Source organism: Microcebus murinus, chromosome 5 (assembly GCF_040939455.1).
Source record: "Microcebus murinus isolate Inina chromosome 5, M.murinus_Inina_mat1.0, whole genome shotgun sequence".
In the NCBI taxonomy this organism is placed as follows: domain Eukaryota; kingdom Metazoa; phylum Chordata; class Mammalia; order Primates; family Cheirogaleidae; genus Microcebus; species Microcebus murinus.
The window spans coordinates 70,694,300-70,714,358 of record NC_134108.1 but is presented as its reverse complement, the minus strand read 5'-3'; the positions used below and the strand labels follow the sequence as shown (position 1 = coordinate 70,714,358).

Here is a 20,059-nt window from a genome sequence, read left to right as displayed (position 1 = left end):
AAAATACAACACATTTATTATAATATGCCCACAAAGTAATATATAATCAAAATGTAATCTATAAAATTCATATTACATACTCAGATACTAGCTTCTGAAAGTTAGTTCTCAAGATACAAATCCTAAGTAACAAAAAGACAGTTTTTTTTTTTTTTTTTTTTTTTTTTTATTCTTTTTTTTTTTTTCCAAACAAGTCAGTTGTCTGAAAAAAGACAGTTTTAAAATAGAAATAAGAATATGTTTCACTAGAGAAATACTTCTATTTGAGATTGGACTACTTTTTGAGACCAATAATGTAGTTGCAGGCATAAAGTCACTCAATTTTATTAAAATTGGCTAATCTAGATTTTGGGTGAGAGTATATGTGTGTGCAAGTGTTTGAGTAAATTATAACCTATAGTCATATTATTCTTCAATTTCCATGGAGAATTCTCATAAAAACAATTATAAGACTTCACATATTTTAAAGGAAAGTTCATATCCAAAATACATTTTGAAATATGAAATTTCAATTATTTAGCAGCAGCCATGGGGTCCTAAGTTTAATGAAAACTCATTAAAATTGCTCTTTTTTCCCTTCTTAATTTTTTGTACAATAATCAAAACTATATTGGTATGGATAGCATTTCTCATCGCAAATATTTTAAAATCTTCAATATTTTGTGTATGGCATGTGTGTCATCTGAAACAGACCTTTTCCCTAAAAAGCAATCAAAGAGAGAAAGGTTGTGTTTGCATTTTCTTTGTTCAAGGTGTTTATTGCATCTCAGAGGGCGTACATGCACTGGGTTTTTAAACCGAAATACAAAGAAAAGCCATTTTGAAATTGGTTTTAGGTAATTTTTCCCCATTACAGTGTATGTTATCCCCACAGTAAATTCAGATACAACCACTTTTAAATGGTACCATACATCTATTAAATAATTTGAAAAATAGGCAAACACCTTTCCAACCCAATATGCTTTTACGAAGAGCTGCCAAGCCACTAGCAACACTGATCAACAGTGACCTCATTTATGCATCAAAATCTTAAGCCAAGCCATCAGCACAGACAGTATGACAACAAATTAAAAACTAAAGAATACAATATGTACAGTAAAGAATACAATTCTTTCAATTAGTGTAAATCCTAATCACAATGGTACAACAAAACCTACTTTGAGCTCAATTGAAGGATGGAAGAACACTAGCTTACAGAACACACAAAGAAATACTAAATTAACAGAGGTACATAAAACCCACAGTAAAGCAAAAATATTTGCAGTAATCTTTAAATTACAGATATACCTTGGGGTGCCTTCATAATCACTTGAATAGCACATCTCTAATTGCATTTTCACAGACATGATAGAAATGGACCCTTTACTTTTCAGTGCGTTTAATCAAGAATGAATAAATAGGTCAATTTAGATGCAAAATCTGTCAAATATAATTAAAATATATATACTTTAATATAGCAGTGATAAATAGGGAATTCTTCCCATACAATTTTTCATTCTTGATAAGGTAGCTTCAAGGAGAAGTATTTATTATGGATGTTAACCTTTATATTTTTTAAAATAAAATTTCTTAACATATACAGTGCCACAAAAATAAACATTTCTCACAACAGTTGAAGTTCCTGTGATTGGAAAAATGTACTCCACACAGAAAAAAGTTTCGTATATTTAAGAGTGTTTTCCTTACTATCTGATATTATCACACTATGCTTGTAACAGAGATACAGAAGAAAAGAGAACTTATGGGGAGTGTTTAGGGTTTGTCCAAAAGTTATATGTACATTGAAACCTTCAAAAACACAGACACATCTTTCCCAGTGGCTCACCATACAACAGCTGCGTCATCCTTCCATGGGCGAGGTCAGAAAAGCACGAAAGGCATCAGAAACATCCATTCATTGTTTACGTCGTACAACACACAAATAACCCAAATACACTACAGTTTCGAGAGTAGGGATAACAGCTATGGTAGTACACATTCCTAATGTTCACTTTCACGGCTGTGCTACACGTTTTGGAAGAGAAGTTATGAATAAGCATTGGGTTTGGTACTGGTGGCTCACTTTGAAACTCTGAGCATCAATCTCATTTGAAGTCTCCAAACTCATTTTTTTTTTCCCTATTCAGTCACAAAAATTGCAGCTGTAAAGAAAAAAGTACTTGAATTAGAAAACAGGACTATTCCTTATACCTCAAACACTGTGCCTCCCTTGCAAATGTATTTCATAGTTACCTCAAAAAACTTTTACACAAAAGGCTTCTGTATTAAATTCACAATGATATATATACTTTTCACGATTCTTTAAAACAAGCTTAAATTTTCAGCCAAAAAATTTTAAAACAGCTTTCAATGTATACTTTCATTTTGGACAAAAATTATATCAACAAAAATTTGAAACTTAGACACTTAATAGAAATTTTATTAGCAAGACATCCAATACCAATTAAGAGTAGCTAACCTTTAAAAAAGAACAACTGAAAAAAAAAAGGGGTGGGTGGGACATGGCAGTAACTTCCATTATTTTTTCTTCTATTCAGTTATGGGGTTCAATGAATCACTTACTAAACAGTTGAACTAGTGACAGAGGAGAAGAGAAGGGAGATATTCCTGGTAACTCAATGCCTTCCCTCAGACCCTCCCCACTTAGGTCCCTGGCTAATTTGTGCTTTGCCAGTCATTTCTGCCAGAAATTGCCAGAAATTGCTCCTGAGGTCTTAAGGCTTGGCCATCTAGGTACCTCTTCTTCATAAAATTGTTAATCTTAGTCCTTCTCTCTCTTCCTCCCTCCTGTAGAATCACTTAGGGCAGGGACTGTCTCAGCATCTGTTGTTCACTGTACCTATCAAAGTTCCTAGCATATGATAAGAGCAATATTTACTAAAGTAGAGGTGGATAAAAGGCTGGTCTGTGCAGTTTCCTTGGTCACTGCTGACACTTTAGTAAATGCTGATTGTCTTACTTATACCTATGTTAGCTAATCCAAAGTGGAATAGAAAAGTTGAGCACAAGGAGAAATTATTGGTGAGAAAGGGAAAATGATATTAATATATTATTAATGTTGTATAAGAAAAAAAACCTCATGAAGCAGGAATCCACAAAAATCTTAGTAGGCATTAGGGAAAGTTTTTAGAAAATATAGCCAGTAGATGTATAATAAAAATAACACTGGACAGTGGTCCAAGAACTTCAACACTCTTACTGTTCTTCCTGTGAGACTTTGGGCAAATCTCTTAATGCCCAAAGATCAGCTCTTTTAGCTGTGAAATGGAGGCAAAAAAAAAAAAAAAATCTGGCTAGTTTATACCATAGGATTTCAATCATCTACTTCTGTGGTCCCCAACCTCTGGTCCACAGACTGTTACTGGTCCTTGACCTGTTAGGAGTGAGGGAAGCTTCATTTGCATTTACAGCTGCTCCCTACCGCTCACATCACCGCCTGAGCCTTGCCTCCTGGCAGAATTAGATTCTGCATTATGGTGAGTTGTATAATTATTTCATTATATATTATGATGTAATAATAATAAATAAATGTAATGTGCTTGGGTCATCCCCAAACATCTTCCCCTCCCCCAAGGTCCATGGAAACATTGTCTTCCATGAAAGCGGTCCCTGGTGCCAGAAAGGCTGGGGACTGTGGGTTCTACTTAGAAGCTCAAAGAAGTTAATGACTGGGAAATGGATGTGGAAAGTACTGTGTAAATCACTGTTCATCCATTTAGCAAGTTATATGCTGAGAACATACCCGCTGTGTTAGGTGCTGGGTTAATAATAAATATTTTTCCTTCATCAATTTCCACCTATAAGTTCACCATTAATCATTTCATAAGTTATATGAAGTTTATGAAATTTAAAACTAGAATATTAGAAATTTAAAATTCTGCTTGAATGCAGAGATGCAGAGGGTAACAATCTAAGCTTTACTTTTTTGAGGCAAAAGAAGGATAAACAAAATGAAAAGACAATTATATAGCCAAATATATTTTTAGATGACTTCTAAATGTAATATCATAAATGTTAGCTTTTTATAAATTCCAGTTATCATGTAATAAAGTGGTAATTTTCTAATTTACCACGTAGCCTGAGCAACTTTTTGCTTTTAAGTCTAATTTTTGTGCTTTCCAGGATAAGGACAATTTGGAGATTTCATTCCCTCCTAGTTTTATAAATTAAGATTTAAAAACATTCATTGATAAAGATAGCTTTTAACATCAGTTTTAACAGTAAATGCACTCAAATTGTTACTTTTACACACAGCTCTTTGAAACACAGAAATTACAAATATATCTGAAATAGCTAAGCATTGCACAGCTCATTATTACAGCCCACAGGAAAAGCTCAATATTAGATACCTTAAATTGTTTACAAGAAATCCTTGATGTTAAGATCCGCTAATGGGTCCTTTGCTGGAGGTTTCTTGGGACTCTGAGTGGCAGGTGTAGGGCTTGGAGAAAGCTAATGGGGAAAAAGCCAGCCCCAAAGAACAGAAATGGAAAGCAAACAGAGAGATAGATAAGCATTAGGCAGAACATACCACAGAAAACAAACATGCAGAAGATTAGATGGTTAAAGGCTTACAAAATCTACTTTGTTCTACTTAGCCACAGTGTTGTGTTTAATTTTGGATTGGTAAAATACACTTCAACTGATATTTGGCTTTCTTGAAATTCTCTGACATCAGATTTAGCAAAGTAAAATTTAGGGTCTCTGGTAGAACAATATGGATATGAGTTAGGGAAGGTGTGAAAAACTAGTCACATAAATATATCATGAATATAAAGTAAAACAAACAAATGACAATTGATTTCTCTACACAAAGGCATTTTTACTTTGAGTTATTAGCACCACTAGACTAATAAAGCGATTGAAATAGCTTTTTATATAGTGACAGTGAATTGGAAGGAAAAATTAAAAGGAAACAGTTTGTACAAAGCCACTTAAGAAATTACTTAAAATTATTAGCTAAGTATACTTGCATTTCATATAAATTATTTTAAGTAAAAATCAATCAAATTTGGGGGCATTGTTTGTTTCAGATGACCAAATAATTTCCTAGTAGTGAATGCCACTAAATTCTACTATAACATATACAGTTTTGGGGAGGGGGGAGGGTAAAACTAATTGTTAAATACTACAGGAAAGAATCATACTGAACTTGCAGCAAAAATAATTAATTTACCTTGTTTCTGTTTACCCAAAACCTATATTATTTTTTCATGTGTGACAGACTTCTGGGAGTAGGCTTTTTTACAGGAATATTTATTAAGGCCTTGAAAAATCTCACATAGTCTGTGTAGAGTAATAGTTGACATCTATGCTTTGAGTCTCATTCATCTCCTATGCTTGTAGTAACATGAAGGAATATGATGGGGCAAGGATGTATGTTTTATTGGTTCAGTAAACAGAGCTCTAGAAGTATGGATTTTGATATTTGTTACTATGTTTAGAAACTGATTGATTGCATATTATCTGTCAGCCAAATTTTTATGTTTAAAATTGGAATAATGCTTCACAGAAATATCTTGAGAAATAAATGTAACACTTGAAGTTGCTTAGAAGATAAGAGACTCAATGATTAATTGGTCCATAAGTAATAATTAGGTGAGATGACAATATCATGATATCAACCAATTAAAGAATAGTGGGATAGTCTAGGCATCAGTAATGAAAAACTGTTTTGTTTCCTGAAGCTACAGACTCATGTTTTTTTTATTCTCTTATATAATTGTGCTGCTTCTCTGCTATAAGAAATATAATCTAAAAATCATAGAAATATGGCATATCATTTCCTGACTTATTATAAATTCAATTACTGATTAAAACAATGTGTTTTCATTGTATCATCTATTTTTCATTTTCATTCTTCAAAAATTAAGTAAATAAACTGATACTAATGCTGGTATTATACGAGAAAAACAACTGTCATAAGTAATAAAATTGTATTAATTTATTTCTAAAGCTTTCATTATACCAAATACAATAAGGTTAAAAAAAAATCTAAATAACATTGTTCCAAGTTCATAAAAACAGAAACATCTCTCTTTTTTTTAAAAAGGTGGTAGATAGCCATAAATCTATTCAACCATCAAAGAAATAATCCTGTTAAATAGGACCCTTAGAATTTAAGTATATCTAGGTTAAACTTAAGCCCAATCAGTATACCTAAAACCTTCCTCACTTTCCCTCAAAACAACTCTAGGCAGGATTCATTAGTGTTCAAGCAGGATGGAAACTTTCTCCTGAAGCCAGAGCATGGGTTATGGCCATGAAGGCAAGGGCCTCTCACACTCTAAATTTCTCTCTTTCAAAACCTACCATTATTCTCCTGGTGCCTATGGGTTTTGAGGGTTTAAAGTGAAGATACTGAAAACAAATTTTGGGAACAGATGGAGGATAGATTTAGAGATAGATCAAAGAAGCAGGAAGATTAAAGTATATTCACAAAGTTCACAGTAGGCATCCTATGGATAAGATGATGTAAATACTTATTTGGTAAGTTAAAAAATATTATAGCAGTAAAACCATTTACTGATATCATTAAAATATATTTGAGCTATTTGCTTTAGTTTGCTTAGCATGCTGATACTAAAGTTATAATTTTGTGTTCTGACTCTGTCCAAATCCATTTCTCATGGTGAAAACCTCTTTGGTCCTACCACTTTGGCCAGATAATTTAAAAGAGGAATCAAGAAAGGGTGACTCATCAGTATGACTAGCACTCTCGGCAGCAAAACAGTTCCACAAAGTGCATAGATTTGGGTATCTATAAATGGAAGTAGCACATTGTGTAGTAAGAAATTCAGCCTCACCTACAAAGAGGTTTTCCCTTTGCCCAGAAACCTGGCAGGTAACCTCTAAATCCTTATAATTTCCTGAGTGACAGGAAGTCTTTGTTATTTGTGGTGGGCTACTGAAACCAAACCTAATAGTTTATGTTAACAAGGTGACTCAGAGGCTGGCCATGCCAGAAAGACCAACCATGTGATTAGAGGGTTACGTCTTTGGGCCATATGATGCCAGCCTGATCTCCAAGGAGGGAGGAGGGTTAGAGACTGCATTTGACTAAGTGGGTAATAACTCAACCAATCATTCTCTACGTAATGAAGCCTCAATAACTCTTGACACGGGTGAGCTTCCTGAGTAGGCAATACTGTGTGTGCACAGTCACACATGGATGCCAGGAGAACACATCCCTGAAGACAAAGAAGCTTCATTCTTGGAACACTCCCAGATGACTTCTGTGCCTCTCTTCCTACAGTTGGGTCTAATTTGTATCCTTCTACTACAATCCCACTGTAATCATAAGTTTAGCATTTTTCTGGGTACCATGATTAATTTGAGGGAATTGTCTAATCTGAGGGTGGCCATGGAAAACCATGGATTTGTAGCCAGCTGGTCTGAAGTGAAGGAGGCCCTGGGGACTCCCAAACTTGTGCCTGCCTGCTGGTGTCTGAGATGAGGGGATTCTTATGGGGACTGTTCCCGCAGACTCTGCAGTCCGGCAAACTCATTGCAGTTAGTGTCACAAGTCTTGAGCAGACTTGGCAGTCTGGAGGACTGTGCCTCTAACATGTTTGGCTAACTATGAGAATAAAAAACAATGATTAATAACATAAAAAGGCCGGGCGCGGTGGCTCACGCCTGTAATCCTAGCTCTTGGAAGGCCGAGGCGGGCGGATTGCTCAAGGTCAGGAGTTCAAAACCAGCCTGAGCAAGAGCGAGACCCCGTCTCTACTATAAATAGAAAGAAATTAATTGGCCAACTGATATATATATAAAAATAATTAGCCGGGCATGGTGTTGCATGCCTGTAGTCCCAGCTACTCGGGAGGCTGAGGCAGAAGGATTGCTTGAGCCCAGGAGTTTGAGGTTGCTGTGAGCTAGGCTGACGCCATGGCACTCACTCTAGCCTGGACAACAAAGTGAGACTCTGTCTCAAAAAAAAAAAAAAAAAAAAAAAAAAAACATAAAAAAACAAGAAGCACTCATTTCTCTGGGACATATGCCTTGGATGCCCTACCTGTCTGGTTGTTCTCAAGAATCACTCTTGAGTTAAGCAGGAGAAGGATGGAGGGAACTTAGGACAGTTAATTATTTCTATCATTTCTCCAAACCTCACACTAATCTGTCTAATCTGTCTCCCATGCTCCTATTACTTCTGAAGCAACAGGTATGAGTATTATATTAGGTAAAAAAATTATATTAGGTAAAAAATACGTATAAAAAGTTTTACACATATTGGTGAATGAGGCTGAATTGTGGACGTCCAGGAAACTGACCTGCGTGCCGGGTACAGCGGCAGCTCCAAAGGGTGGCCTCATCATGGGCTGTGCGAACATGACGGGCTGCTGAGGCATCATGGGCATGCCCGTCCCAGCAGGAGGCTGAAGAGGAAGAGTGGTCCAGCGCATGAGTGGAATTCCTAGGCAACACCCTGACGCTTATGGCTTTTATGTGCTTCTAACAACTTCTGAGGAGCACATAACCGTGAGAAAGTATAATTTGTAATTTTCAACTGTGTGCACCATGAGGCTGGTGGATGGGAGAGAGTCACTCTGGTGGGCGGGGTATGGGCCTGGTCGGCCACGCAGCATCCTCATCCCAACCGGCCTTTGTTGTTGTTTATTTACCGTCTTATGTAAGCATAATTTTTGAAGAGATAAAACTTATTTCTTTATCAAACATGGCCCTAAATTTGGCTGGTGGTAAAAGTGATAAGTAAAAAGTCCTAATACAGTAATTTAAAGATTGATTTTGATGATCAAGCTAAGATTATGTTGGGTAAATATTATTACAAAAATGATATAACAATGTACTATAGAAATTAGGCCGGGCGCGGTGGCTCACGCCTGTAATCCTATAGCACTCTGGGAGTTCGAGGCAGGCGGATTGCTTGAGGTCAGGAGTTCGAAACCAGCCTGAGCAAGGGTGAGACTCTGTCTCTACTATAAATAGTAAGAAATTATGGTCAACTAATATATATAGAAAAAATTAGCCAGGCATGGTAGCGCATGCCTGTAGTCCCAGCTACTTGGGAGGCTGAGGTAGAAGGATTGCTTGAGCCCAGGAGTTTGAGGTTGCTGTGAGCTAGGCTGACGCCAGGGCACTCACTCTAGCCTGGGCAACAAAGTGAAACTGTGTTTAAAAAAAAAAAAAAGTACTATAGAAATTAATTTGATGGTGGAATTTAAGTATTTTGTAACTGATTTTATCAATCCACATGTAGACTACTGAAGGTCTAAAGCAGATGACTTCACTTTCTAAGTTTTACTTACTGCGTTTGGGAACAATTATATTCTATAGGAGTACTTGTTAATTTGGGATTTGGCACAGAACTTACATATATCAGTTACAATTTTTAGCACAGGTCATCACTCACCATTCCAAATCCTGCTCCGGGTTGTCCAACTGATGGGGCCCCGGCACCAGTAGGAACTGAACTGGTTGGAGGTACAGCTCCTTGCTATATATACACACACACACACACACAGACACACACACCACACAAAACACAAACACACACACACAACAATAAACAAAGAGAACCAACATAATTTTGTTTTAAAATAACAGAATATAATTTAAAAATGCATGCATCTCAAGTATGTATGTGTGGATATGTAAAGAAATTGTTTTAAATAAAAAAAAAAAAAGAGGTTCTAGTACCATGGTGATGATGTAAGCAAGGTTACTGTCTTGATGACATCATTTGGACCTGCTGCCCCGCAGCTTATGTGCAGTATTGGGTGTCTTCTCTATATCCTTAGACCCATCCTCACTGGAAATGAGCCAAATTTCCTTAAGTTTGTCTTTTCCTATCATTGTATCCTCGAAGAGGTATTGAGTTAGACGTTTGAGGGTCATGATTTCACTTACATTTCAATGCTTGGTTTCCATCTCTCTCATTTTTATATTATTCTTTTCTATGTTACTCATGCTTTCTTCTGACTTTTGATTATTGTACATATGCACAAAGACCAAACTTAATTCTAAGTGTTAGAAAGCTTTTAGAAGACTATGTAGTATAACATGCATATCCCATTTCAGATACAGGTCTAACAGTTTTCAGTCATATGTCAAAGCTCCCTAATACTTCCCTTTTGTTTGAAATTAACACCACCGCAATCCCATACATTTAAACTAACCATCAGAGAAAACCTGATTAAAAAAGAAAATAGTATAGTGATATCAGCAAAAATAGTGGAGTAAGAAACCCCAAAAGTCACCCCAACCATAAAAGCAATGAAAAAATAGGCAACAGTTGTCAGAATCAACTATTTAGAACTCTAGAAATGAACTAAAAGCTTACAGCAATCCAGGAAATACTTTTTAAAGAAACTCTGCTGAATATGGTAAGAACAGGGAGCTTTGTGGCATTTTAACATACCTTAGTCCTATTCTCTGTTCTTTAGCTTGGCTGTAGTCTTAAAAATACCATACATTCCCAATAACAGTATATAAGAGTATATATTTAATTATTTGCTCTGTCCTCTCTGAAAAGACTGGCTTAAACGGCTTGTCTTGGTCTTGCCTAACTGGGAATGCACCTAGTTGTAAAGTCATTACCTGAAGACATCTGTGGGCAACATAGGCAAATATTTTAGTTGTTGCTATCTGAGGCAGTGAATAACAGGAAGAATAAATAAAAAGCTTGGGAGGACAGGCTGGGGAATGAGCTACTTTGTGAATTAAGGGTTGAAAAGCTCAAATATAATCCTGGGTATTTAGGAGGCCATGCACATGCCCAGGGCTGTGCACACGCTCAGGGAAGATTTCAGAAGGACTCAAACTCTTCCTTCTGGCCAACCCTGAGCTTCTGCACAAGCAGTAAGTGAAGGCTAAGACAGAGCTGTAAACTTCCTGGTTGAGATTGAAGACATGCCCCAAAATACATACACAGAGAGTCCCTCTGCAAAGACTGGGAGACATTTTTGGTTCCAGGAGTTTGAGGAATATCTGTCCAATCATTAGCTGAACACTTAGTTAAAGGAACAGAGATTTCAATGGTCACATATGATAAAGCACAGAGACTTTACAGGATTAGGTCAAAATGGTCACTAAACAACAACTATAAAAAGTAGCAACTATTAACCCTGGGGAGGGGGTAGAACCTGATTTCCTGAGCTGCCACATGAAAACACTCAAGAGCCAAGGTTTCAATAAAAACTCACAAAGAATACAAAGAGATAAGAATGTATGGCCCATACATAAGAGAAAGATCTCAAATCAATAACCTAAACTTCTACCTTAAGAAACTAGAAAAGGCCGGGTGTGGTGGCTCATGACTATAATCCTAGCACTTTGGGAGACTGAGGTGGGAGGACCACTGGAGGTCAGGAGTTTGACCAGCCTGAGGAAGAGTGAGATCCTGTCTCTACTAAAAATAGAAAAAAATTAGCCAGGCAACTTAAAATAGAAAAAATTAGCCAGGTGTGGTGGCATGCACCTGTAGTCTCAGTTACTCAGGAGGCTAAGGCAGGAGGATCGCTTGAGCCCAGGAGTTTGAGGTTGCTGTGATCTAGGTTGATGCCACAGCACTCTAGCCTAGGCAACAGAGCAAGACTCTGTCTCAGGAAAAAAAAAAAGAAACTAAAAAAAAGAAGAGCAAACTAAATCCAAAGTAAGCCCAGAGGAAGGCAATAATAGCTATTAGAGTGGATATAAGTGAAATAAAGAATGGGAAAACAAAAGAGAAAATCAAAGAGACAAAAAATTTTCAAAAAAGATCAATAAGATTGACAAACTTTTAGCTAGAAAAACCAAGACAAAAAGACAGAAACTCAAATGAACAAAATCAGGAAACAAAGTAGTATCACTACTACCAAACCAATGGCAGTAAAAAAGATTATGAAGAAGTATTATGAATAATTATATGTTGAAACATTACATAACCTCAACAGAATGGTCAAATTTCTAGAAAGACATAAACTATCCAATCTGACTATTAAGAAACAGAAAATCTGAATAGACATATAACAAGTAAAGAAATTAATTAGTAAGCCTAAAACTTCCATCAGAGAAAAGCCAAGAACTAGATGGCTTCACTGGTGAATTCTACCAAGTGCATAAACAATTAATATCAATTCTTCTCAAGCTCTCCAAGAAAACAGAAGTGGGGAACACTTCCTAATCATTCTTTGATGCCAGTATTACCCTGATACCAAAGCCAAACAAAGATATCATGAAAAAAAACTATAGACTTATATCCCTTATGAACACTGACACAAAAATCTTCAACAAAACACTAGCATGCTGAATCTAGCAGATATTAAAAGGATTATACACCATGGCCAAGTGGGGTCTATCTGCAAGGTTGGCTTAATAGATGGATATTAATCAATGCAATATACCATATTAATAGAATAAAAGAAAAAAAATACAGGATTATAGTGAATTTTTATAATTTTGTTACCTCAGCATCTATTTTGATTATAGCTTTAACTTTCTCCTATTAGAAGCAAGGCTTAGTCACCCTTGACACAGTTTCTAGTTCTCTGCTTCCTCCTAGTTCCTCACAAGAAAGTTGTGCCTACTTGCTGTAAACCCACAAATTAAAACTCTCCATGGGAATCCTGCTTCAGTTATGTCCTGGACCCTAATAAAGGCTTTGGTCTACAGGTCCCTCACTCTCTCTCTCTCTCTTGCTCCTCACCCAGTGGTTGAATATATGTGTCCTGGACAGCTCCCCCTGCCCATTGGCTTTAAGAGGTATGTTGCCCTCTCCTTTCTGGCATCTACAAGTAATAAAACTGCTTATGTTATATCATGTGTTTTGTTGTGCTGCCTCTTCTGGGTTTTACCTGACTGACACACCTGAATCTATATTTTGTTTCCCAGTCAGGGCTCTCAGCCGAGAATGGCTATTTTGGCAGGAATAGACTGGGCACAGGTCACACAAGATCCAGAGGGCATTTGCCAGTATTAACAAGTTTCCTGGGAGAGAGACTCCTGGTCACAGGTCAGATACTTAGGAATTAGGCCACACACCAGGACAAAGGAGTATCCTGTGAAAGGAACACATCCGTAACTGCCTTCTCTGGAGCCCTGTCCAGGCAAGGCTAGAGTTTACAGCCACTCTGCTAAGAGAGACCTCAAGACAAAATTAGAAAAAAATCACAACAATGATCATCTTAATAGATGCAGACAAAGCATCTGACCAAAACCTTTCATGACCAAAACCAACCAAACACACACATAAAAAAATCTCAACATACTAAAAATAGAAGGGAAATTCCTCCACTTGGTAAAGGGCATCTATGAAAAAGCCACAACTAACATTATATTTAGTGGTGAATGACTGAAAGCTTTCTTCCTAAGAACAAGACAAGGATGTACTAGAAATTCTAGTTAGGGAAATTAGTAGGAAAAAGAAAGAAATATCATGCAGATAGAAAAGGAAGGAATATTACTATTCATAGATAGCATGATTTACATATAGAAGACCCTAAAGAATACATATATATAAAAATTATCAAAGCTAATAAACCAGTTAATTAAAGTTGCAGAATACAAGATCAATATACAAAAATCAGTGTAGTGTTCATTATACACTAGCAATGAATAATCTAAAAATGTAATTATGAAAACAATTCCATTTAAAATACCATCAAAAATAATAAAATATTTAGGAATAAATTTAATAAGAGAAGTATAAAACTTGTACATTGACAACTATAAAACATCATTGAAAGAAATTAAACAATAACAGAATAAATGGAAAGATATCCTTTGTTCATGGATTGGAAGACTTACTATTGTTAAGATGGCAATAATTTTCAAATTGCTATACAGATTCAAGGTAATCCATATCAAAATTTCAAATGCCTTTTTTTTTTTGAGAAATGGATAATCTGAACCTAAAATTGATATGGAAATTCAAGGGAACCAGAATAGTCAAAACAGTCTTGGAAAAAGAACAACAAATTTTTCAGGACTCACACTTCTTGGTTTAAAAACTTAATACAAAGTTACATTAATCAAAACAATGTGGTACTGGCATAAGGACAGACATACAGAAAAACACAACAGAATAAAATGTCTGGAAATAAAGCCATACACCTATGGTCAACTGATTTTTGACGAGTGTATTAAGATCAATTAATGTAGAAATAATAGTCTTTTCAACAAATGATTCTGAAAAATCTGAATTTCCATATGTGACACAAAGAATTTGGACCCCTATCTCACGCCATAAAAAACAAATGCTCAAATAGGTCAAAGACTTTAAAGAGATGAAATTAAGAAACTCTTAGACAAAAACATAGTGAAGAACTTGAAGACCTTGGATTAAGACAATGGTTTCTTAAATATGACACCAAAAGCACAAGCAATAAAACAAAAAAAAGAACAAATTAGATTTCATCAAAATTTTAAAAATTTAGCATCAAAGCACACTATCAAGAAAACAAAAAGACAGCTCACAGAATGAGAGAAAATATTTGCGAGTCATATATCTTACAAGCATCTATTAATAGTATCCAGAATATATGAAGATCTCTTATAAACTCCACAATAAAAAGAAACCCAATTATAAAATGGGCGAAGGATGTTATAGGGTAGCAGAATATGCCATCCCCAAATATGCTATTTTGGCATAAGAATTATTTTGAGCTGAAGGCAACTGAAAAGAAACAAGATACAAGAAAATTTCTCTGCATTCCCTTCTATTTGGGACATAAATTTAGAGATGTTTATTCTCCCCTCTCTAGCAGGAAGGACAATAATTCATTACCAGAGACAACTTTAGACCTTGATCAACCTGAAGAGGACACCAGAGGAAACTGCATAATAAACTTGACTAACTGGCCTTTATTGACCATTAACTTCCCACATATTGGCCATTCTAGTTTCTCAAAGTCCTTTTCCTTTGTCTTGTCACTTCTCTAAAAATTTATCATTCTTCTGCCAAGATGCTATGTAAGCCCATGTTCTAATCAATCTCTTGAGTTATTCATCCTGAGTGCTCTCATGTATAAGGATGATATGTACATGCTAATGAACTTCTGCTTGTTTTACTCTTGCTAATTTGTCTTTGGTCAGTCCAATGTATAGGGCCCCAGCCAGAGAACCTAGGAGGATAGTAGGAAAAAATAATTTTTCCTACAATGGGAATAGATATTTCTCTAAAGAAGGTATACAAATGGCCAATAAGTATAAGAAAAGATGTTCAACATCATTATCCATTAGGGAAATGCATATCAAAACCACAATAAAAAACTACTTCATGCTCGCTAGGGTGATGTAATAAACAATGAAATGGAAAATAACAAGTGCTAGGGAGGATATAGAAAAATTGAAACTCTGTATTGCTGGAGGAACTGTGAAATGATGCAGCTGCTATAGAAAAGTTTGGCAGTTCCTCAAGAAGTTAAACATAGAGTTATACATGACCTAGCAATTCCATTCCTAAGTACATGCCCAAAAGAATTGAGGACATATGTTCATACAAAAACTTGTGTATGAAATAATGGAAGCATTCTATTATTATGTGTAATAGAAACAACACAAATGTCCACAACTGATGAATGGAACAACAAAAGGTAGTCTCTCAATGCAATGTTCTACATTCAGTCATAAAAATGAAGTACTGATATATGCTTCAACATAGATAAACCTTGAAAACGTTATGCTAAGCAAAAGAAGGCAGGCACAAAATGCTATGTGTTCTATGAAGTATAATATTTTGTTTATATGAAATATAAACAGAAGATGAGAGTAAATTATTAGATACTAGGGGATAGGGAGGGAGGAAAAATGGAAAGGACTGTGTTTCTTCTTGGGGTGATGGAAATGTTCTGGAATCAGACAATAATGATGGTTTCGCAAATTTGTAATATACTAATAATCACTAAATTTGTAGACTTTCAAATTGTTAAAATGGTAAATGTAAATGTTTTGTGAGTTTTATCTCAACAAAAAATTTTTCAAAAGAAAAAAAATGACTACAAAATTACATTTCAGATTCACTCTTTACCCATAATTTCAACAGGATAGGTGGTAGGTTATTCACCAGACCCAAATTGCTTCATTAGGACTTAAGGTTATGAAAGAGAAAAGGGTTTTATTAGTTATCAAAATTAAAAGAACTTATAGAAATTCTTCATCAAACAAATGAGTCAAATAATTTAAAGAGTTCATCTAAGTTTGTCATTTTGCTAAAATGGTAGATTAATTCTTAGATTCTGTGGTGATGAAAGAATTTTAATTGAGATGCCATCAGACTGGGATAGTTCTAGCACTTTAAGTTCCTACATAAGCAAACAGAAACCCAATGAAAGAATAAAATGAAACCAGACACTTTATCCATCAGAAATCACCAATAACTTCTAACTAGGATTTTTCTATTCTAACTAATCAAATATATTTCGTCTTACTTCCATGTCCGCCTACCAAAGCTTGCAGCCCCTGCTGTAGTGTCGGAGCTAACTGAACCTCTTCTGGGTCTGAGTGCTGCCTGATTCATGAATTGTTCTCTGCTCAAATAAACTCTGTTACATTTATTTTGTCCAAAGTTTTAACAGTGACCTTCCTGAAAAATGCACATATTTCTGATTTACAAGTATCTTTCCAGTTTTTGTGATGAAAACTTAATAGGCCAGCCAGCTATGCATTGGAAAATAGGAATAAGTAACCCAAGAAACACAGGGCTGCTAATGGGCATGATGACAGAGCCTGTTAGCAGACATATTTCAAATATTCAAGTCCTGTTAAGGTTCCTAGATCGAATCTTGGTTCTGTGATCTGAAAATTTTCATATCTACATTGCTAAGCAGCAACAAAGAGAAATTTGAAATAAGGTGGGAAAAGTTACCTTAGTTCTTATCTATCAATAAAAACCTTAATAGACAGCAAAAGGATTTATAGTCCCACATCTACTCCTTTCACCTCTTTTCAAAAGCAAAGGCCTGCAGATTACCAGGGAGATTTGGAAACACTGCCTTGCTGCTTCTGACGCACAAGTTTCTGGTGTCTTTCTTCTTTTTCTCGAATGTTCTTAGAAGTGGACCATCAAGGAATAGAAAGATGGAAGAGATGTTTTATGCGGGAATGGGGCTGGGTGCTGGGGCGTGTATGAGAAAGCCAGAGGCCCTTAGAATGGTTTCTTAAGTATAAGTAAAGCCAGAGCTCTGTTAAGAAAGAAGAGCTTTGTAAAAAGAAAACAGAGTAAGTGATAGTGAATTTATAAAAGGTTACAAGATAATACTAAGAATTAATAAAGATAAAATAACTATGTATCTAAGAGCCTTTATGTAGAGGCCTAAAATGTTAAGGAAAATAAAGGAAATAAAACTATACATAACTCTGCCATTGTAATAAATTGCGTGTATTGTTCTAATTTTTCTTTCCACAGATGCTGTGAATACTTTACATTAAAACCTACCATATTTAACTTTCTGGAGTGTAATTATCAATAATTAGAAATTTTCTGCTTCATAAACAAAAACAAGGACTTCAGGGGTAAAAAAAATAAAAGAATATTAATCTCAGTCTCAGCGACAGTGCCTGCCTATCAATTGGCAGTTTTCTTATCCTGTAGACACACAGTGTTTGTTAATTAAATACCTGATGCATCCTTTACCTTGTACAGTTAAAACCTTGAACTCGGGGTGGGGAGGTGGGTGATGGCCAAGGAAGTTCTCCAACTTAATACTATTTTAAAAGTGCTTCTCCTTTTTTCCTTTCTGGGTTAATGGCCTCTTGTATTTAGCAAACTGCCTCATCTAGAAACCTGGGTCATCTCCCCTGCTTGCCTCCTTCACAATGATCCCCAGGTGGGTGGAGTCTACTTGAGAATTTGCTTTCTTCTCTTCCTTTCTATCCTCACTTCAGGCTCTCAACATTTTTTTTTTAACCTACAGTTGATCTGCAAGATACCCGTGTTCTCACCACCTTTGCTTCTAATTCCTTTTACTCCACTTCAGACCGTGCTATTCTAGTGATGGTTTCTGACACCACTCTTTGAAAAAATAATTTTTATCCTGCTGATAAAGGCAACACCACTTAAACTCCTCAAAGCAGCACAGAAGGCCTCACTCATTTTGCAAAGAAGAGAATAGAAAAAGTAATTCCTCTCTTTTACTAATGATAATATACATTGTGAGATTTAATGTCATTACCTAGTAGAAATAGACTTAAAAGATCAATTCTAAAGAAGTTTTTTCTGTCTTTAGGGATTTTATTTACCTTTATTGAATCTCTTTTTCTCTACCCACAGCAAAACAGAGGCTCTAAAATGATTCTGTACCTAAGAATAAAGTACAGCCCCCTAGGCCAGAGTGCTACCTGTTTATGGTCTGTCTCAGCATCTGAGCCACAGGCGTGGGTAAATGCTTGATGTCCCAGGTGATAATTATAGCCTCTCTGACCCTCAAACGATCTTGGTTTGGAAATAAATGTTATGGTCATCTTAGGCATAGGTCAGTTTAAGAGAGACAGGTAGTTTTCTACTAAGTATTCTTTGTAAAAATGAAAATAAAACTCTTTAATTTATAGCTAAAGGCCAAAACTGTCCTCAAGTACTGTTTTAAAATAATGCATAGAAAGATTTATAGAGACAAATACCTAGATACAACAGGTAATTTTATCATGGTTATCTGTTAGAAACCAGTTCCTAAATGTAAATTCTTTTAGACTGTGAACTCACTAAAGGCAGAGAACATAAGAGCGTAGATTTCCTGCTCTCTTACAAACACCACAAAGTGTGGAGAGAGTGGGGAGACCAAAGGAAATGGGTTTTGAGAACCCAGGTCTGAGCACAGAATGTATTTTCCTGTAGAAACTATATGTAAATTATAATTTAATTAATAATATTAGTATTGCTTTGGGCAAATTCTGATTTAAAAGGCCTTTCTAAAGACTGGTTTGAATTATCATACTATTTATTTATAAAACTATTTATATAAAAAAGATGACTATTTACAAAATTAAAAAAAAAATGTGTGTGCTAAATTCCAAAACTCAGGTGTTTAAATTAATTTTTGGAGCACAATATTTTTACTGGAGTTTTCTAAAAGGTTTTTATTCAAACTCATATTAATTTACTTCCATGCATGTTTGTTTGGATGAGGGTGGTGAATGATAGTTAGGAATTAATTCAGGCAAAAAGGAAAGGATGGTATCAAGACAGCTTTAGAGGTGGGCATGGTTTACAGGTGGAGATGGTAAGCAAAGGTGGAAACTGCCAGTGAACTTGGGAAACAGTGACTACCCTATTTACTAAATATGGGGCATATATAGAAAAATAGTACATTTTGTTATCCTGGAAACATGTTCTTTTTGTGCTGGAAAATTTCACAAAGCAATAATTAATCTTTATTTTCAGTGATATGTTCTTTCCCAGAGTGAATGACAGTATTAATACATTAATAGAAATTTAAAATACTAAAATGGAACCTACTTAAACCTTATAGAAAATAAGGGTGTTAGTAGCTTCAATTTTTAAAATGGTGAGCAGAAGTAGTAGAGTTTTAAAAATGAAATTTCACTTACACAATAGAAAACTGCCCAATCTTTCTGGTAAGAAAAAAAATTTTCATTACTTATTAAGACAATCAGGAAATTTGGGCAAGAAATGTGATAAAATGTATAATGGCCAATGATAGTAAATACTTCTGAAAAATCATTTCCATAATTTTACATACATAGAAGGAACATAAACATTATTTCAAAGTATTTAAAATAAAAAAATGGCTCACAATATTTATTATTATCAATATGAAGTCAATGGAATTTGCATTTTGGTAAATTTTGCGTCTTGCTTATATTTCTTTAGTGTTGATGAAAAAGTATAGTAACAAAGTTAACAAAATGCACCCTGCCCTATACACTTGGGAATTGGCAAACTGCCAGCACCGCCCTGGCTTCTGACGGCCACATACCAAAGGTGCACTAGGAGGGACACCGGCTGACCATGTTGCAGGAGCTACTTTAGGCTGCCAGTTGGCTCCACCAGTCAACTTTTTCTCTCCAGCGTTCCATTGAAGATCTCCCCTAAAATCAAACATTCAAACACAAGCAAACAAACAAACAAACAAACAAAAAACACAAATCAGAAACAAAATGA

At 35.4% G+C, this 20,059-nt stretch overlaps 1 protein-coding gene across 16 annotated transcripts in view; it reads right to left on the bottom strand.

Moving 5' to 3' along the window:
* Nucleotides 1-257: 257 nt before the first annotated feature.
* SNAP91 (synaptosome associated protein 91) overlaps nucleotides 258-20,059 on the bottom strand; it is a 135,649-nt gene continuing 115,847 nt past the window's right edge. For 8 of the 16 annotated variants that reach the window (XM_076003138.1, XM_076003139.1, XM_020287083.2 and 5 more), the window contains 6 exons: nucleotides 19,875-19,986; nucleotides 19,486-19,509; nucleotides 9,377-9,460; nucleotides 8,277-8,381; nucleotides 4,350-4,452; nucleotides 880-2,141 (listed from right to left, as the gene is read on the bottom strand). In XM_076003138.1, coding sequence (XP_075859253.1) covers nucleotides 4,360-4,452; nucleotides 8,277-8,381; nucleotides 9,377-9,460; nucleotides 19,486-19,509; nucleotides 19,875-19,986 — 418 coding nt within the window. In that variant the 3' untranslated portion in view covers nucleotides 880-2,141; nucleotides 4,350-4,359. Of the gene's footprint in view, nucleotides 2,142-4,349; nucleotides 4,453-8,276; nucleotides 8,382-9,376; nucleotides 9,461-19,485; nucleotides 19,510-19,874; nucleotides 19,987-20,059 lie in introns of all 16 variants that reach the window. The other 8 variants (XM_076003142.1, XM_076003145.1, XM_020287090.2 and 5 more) reach the window with 3 other exon arrangements.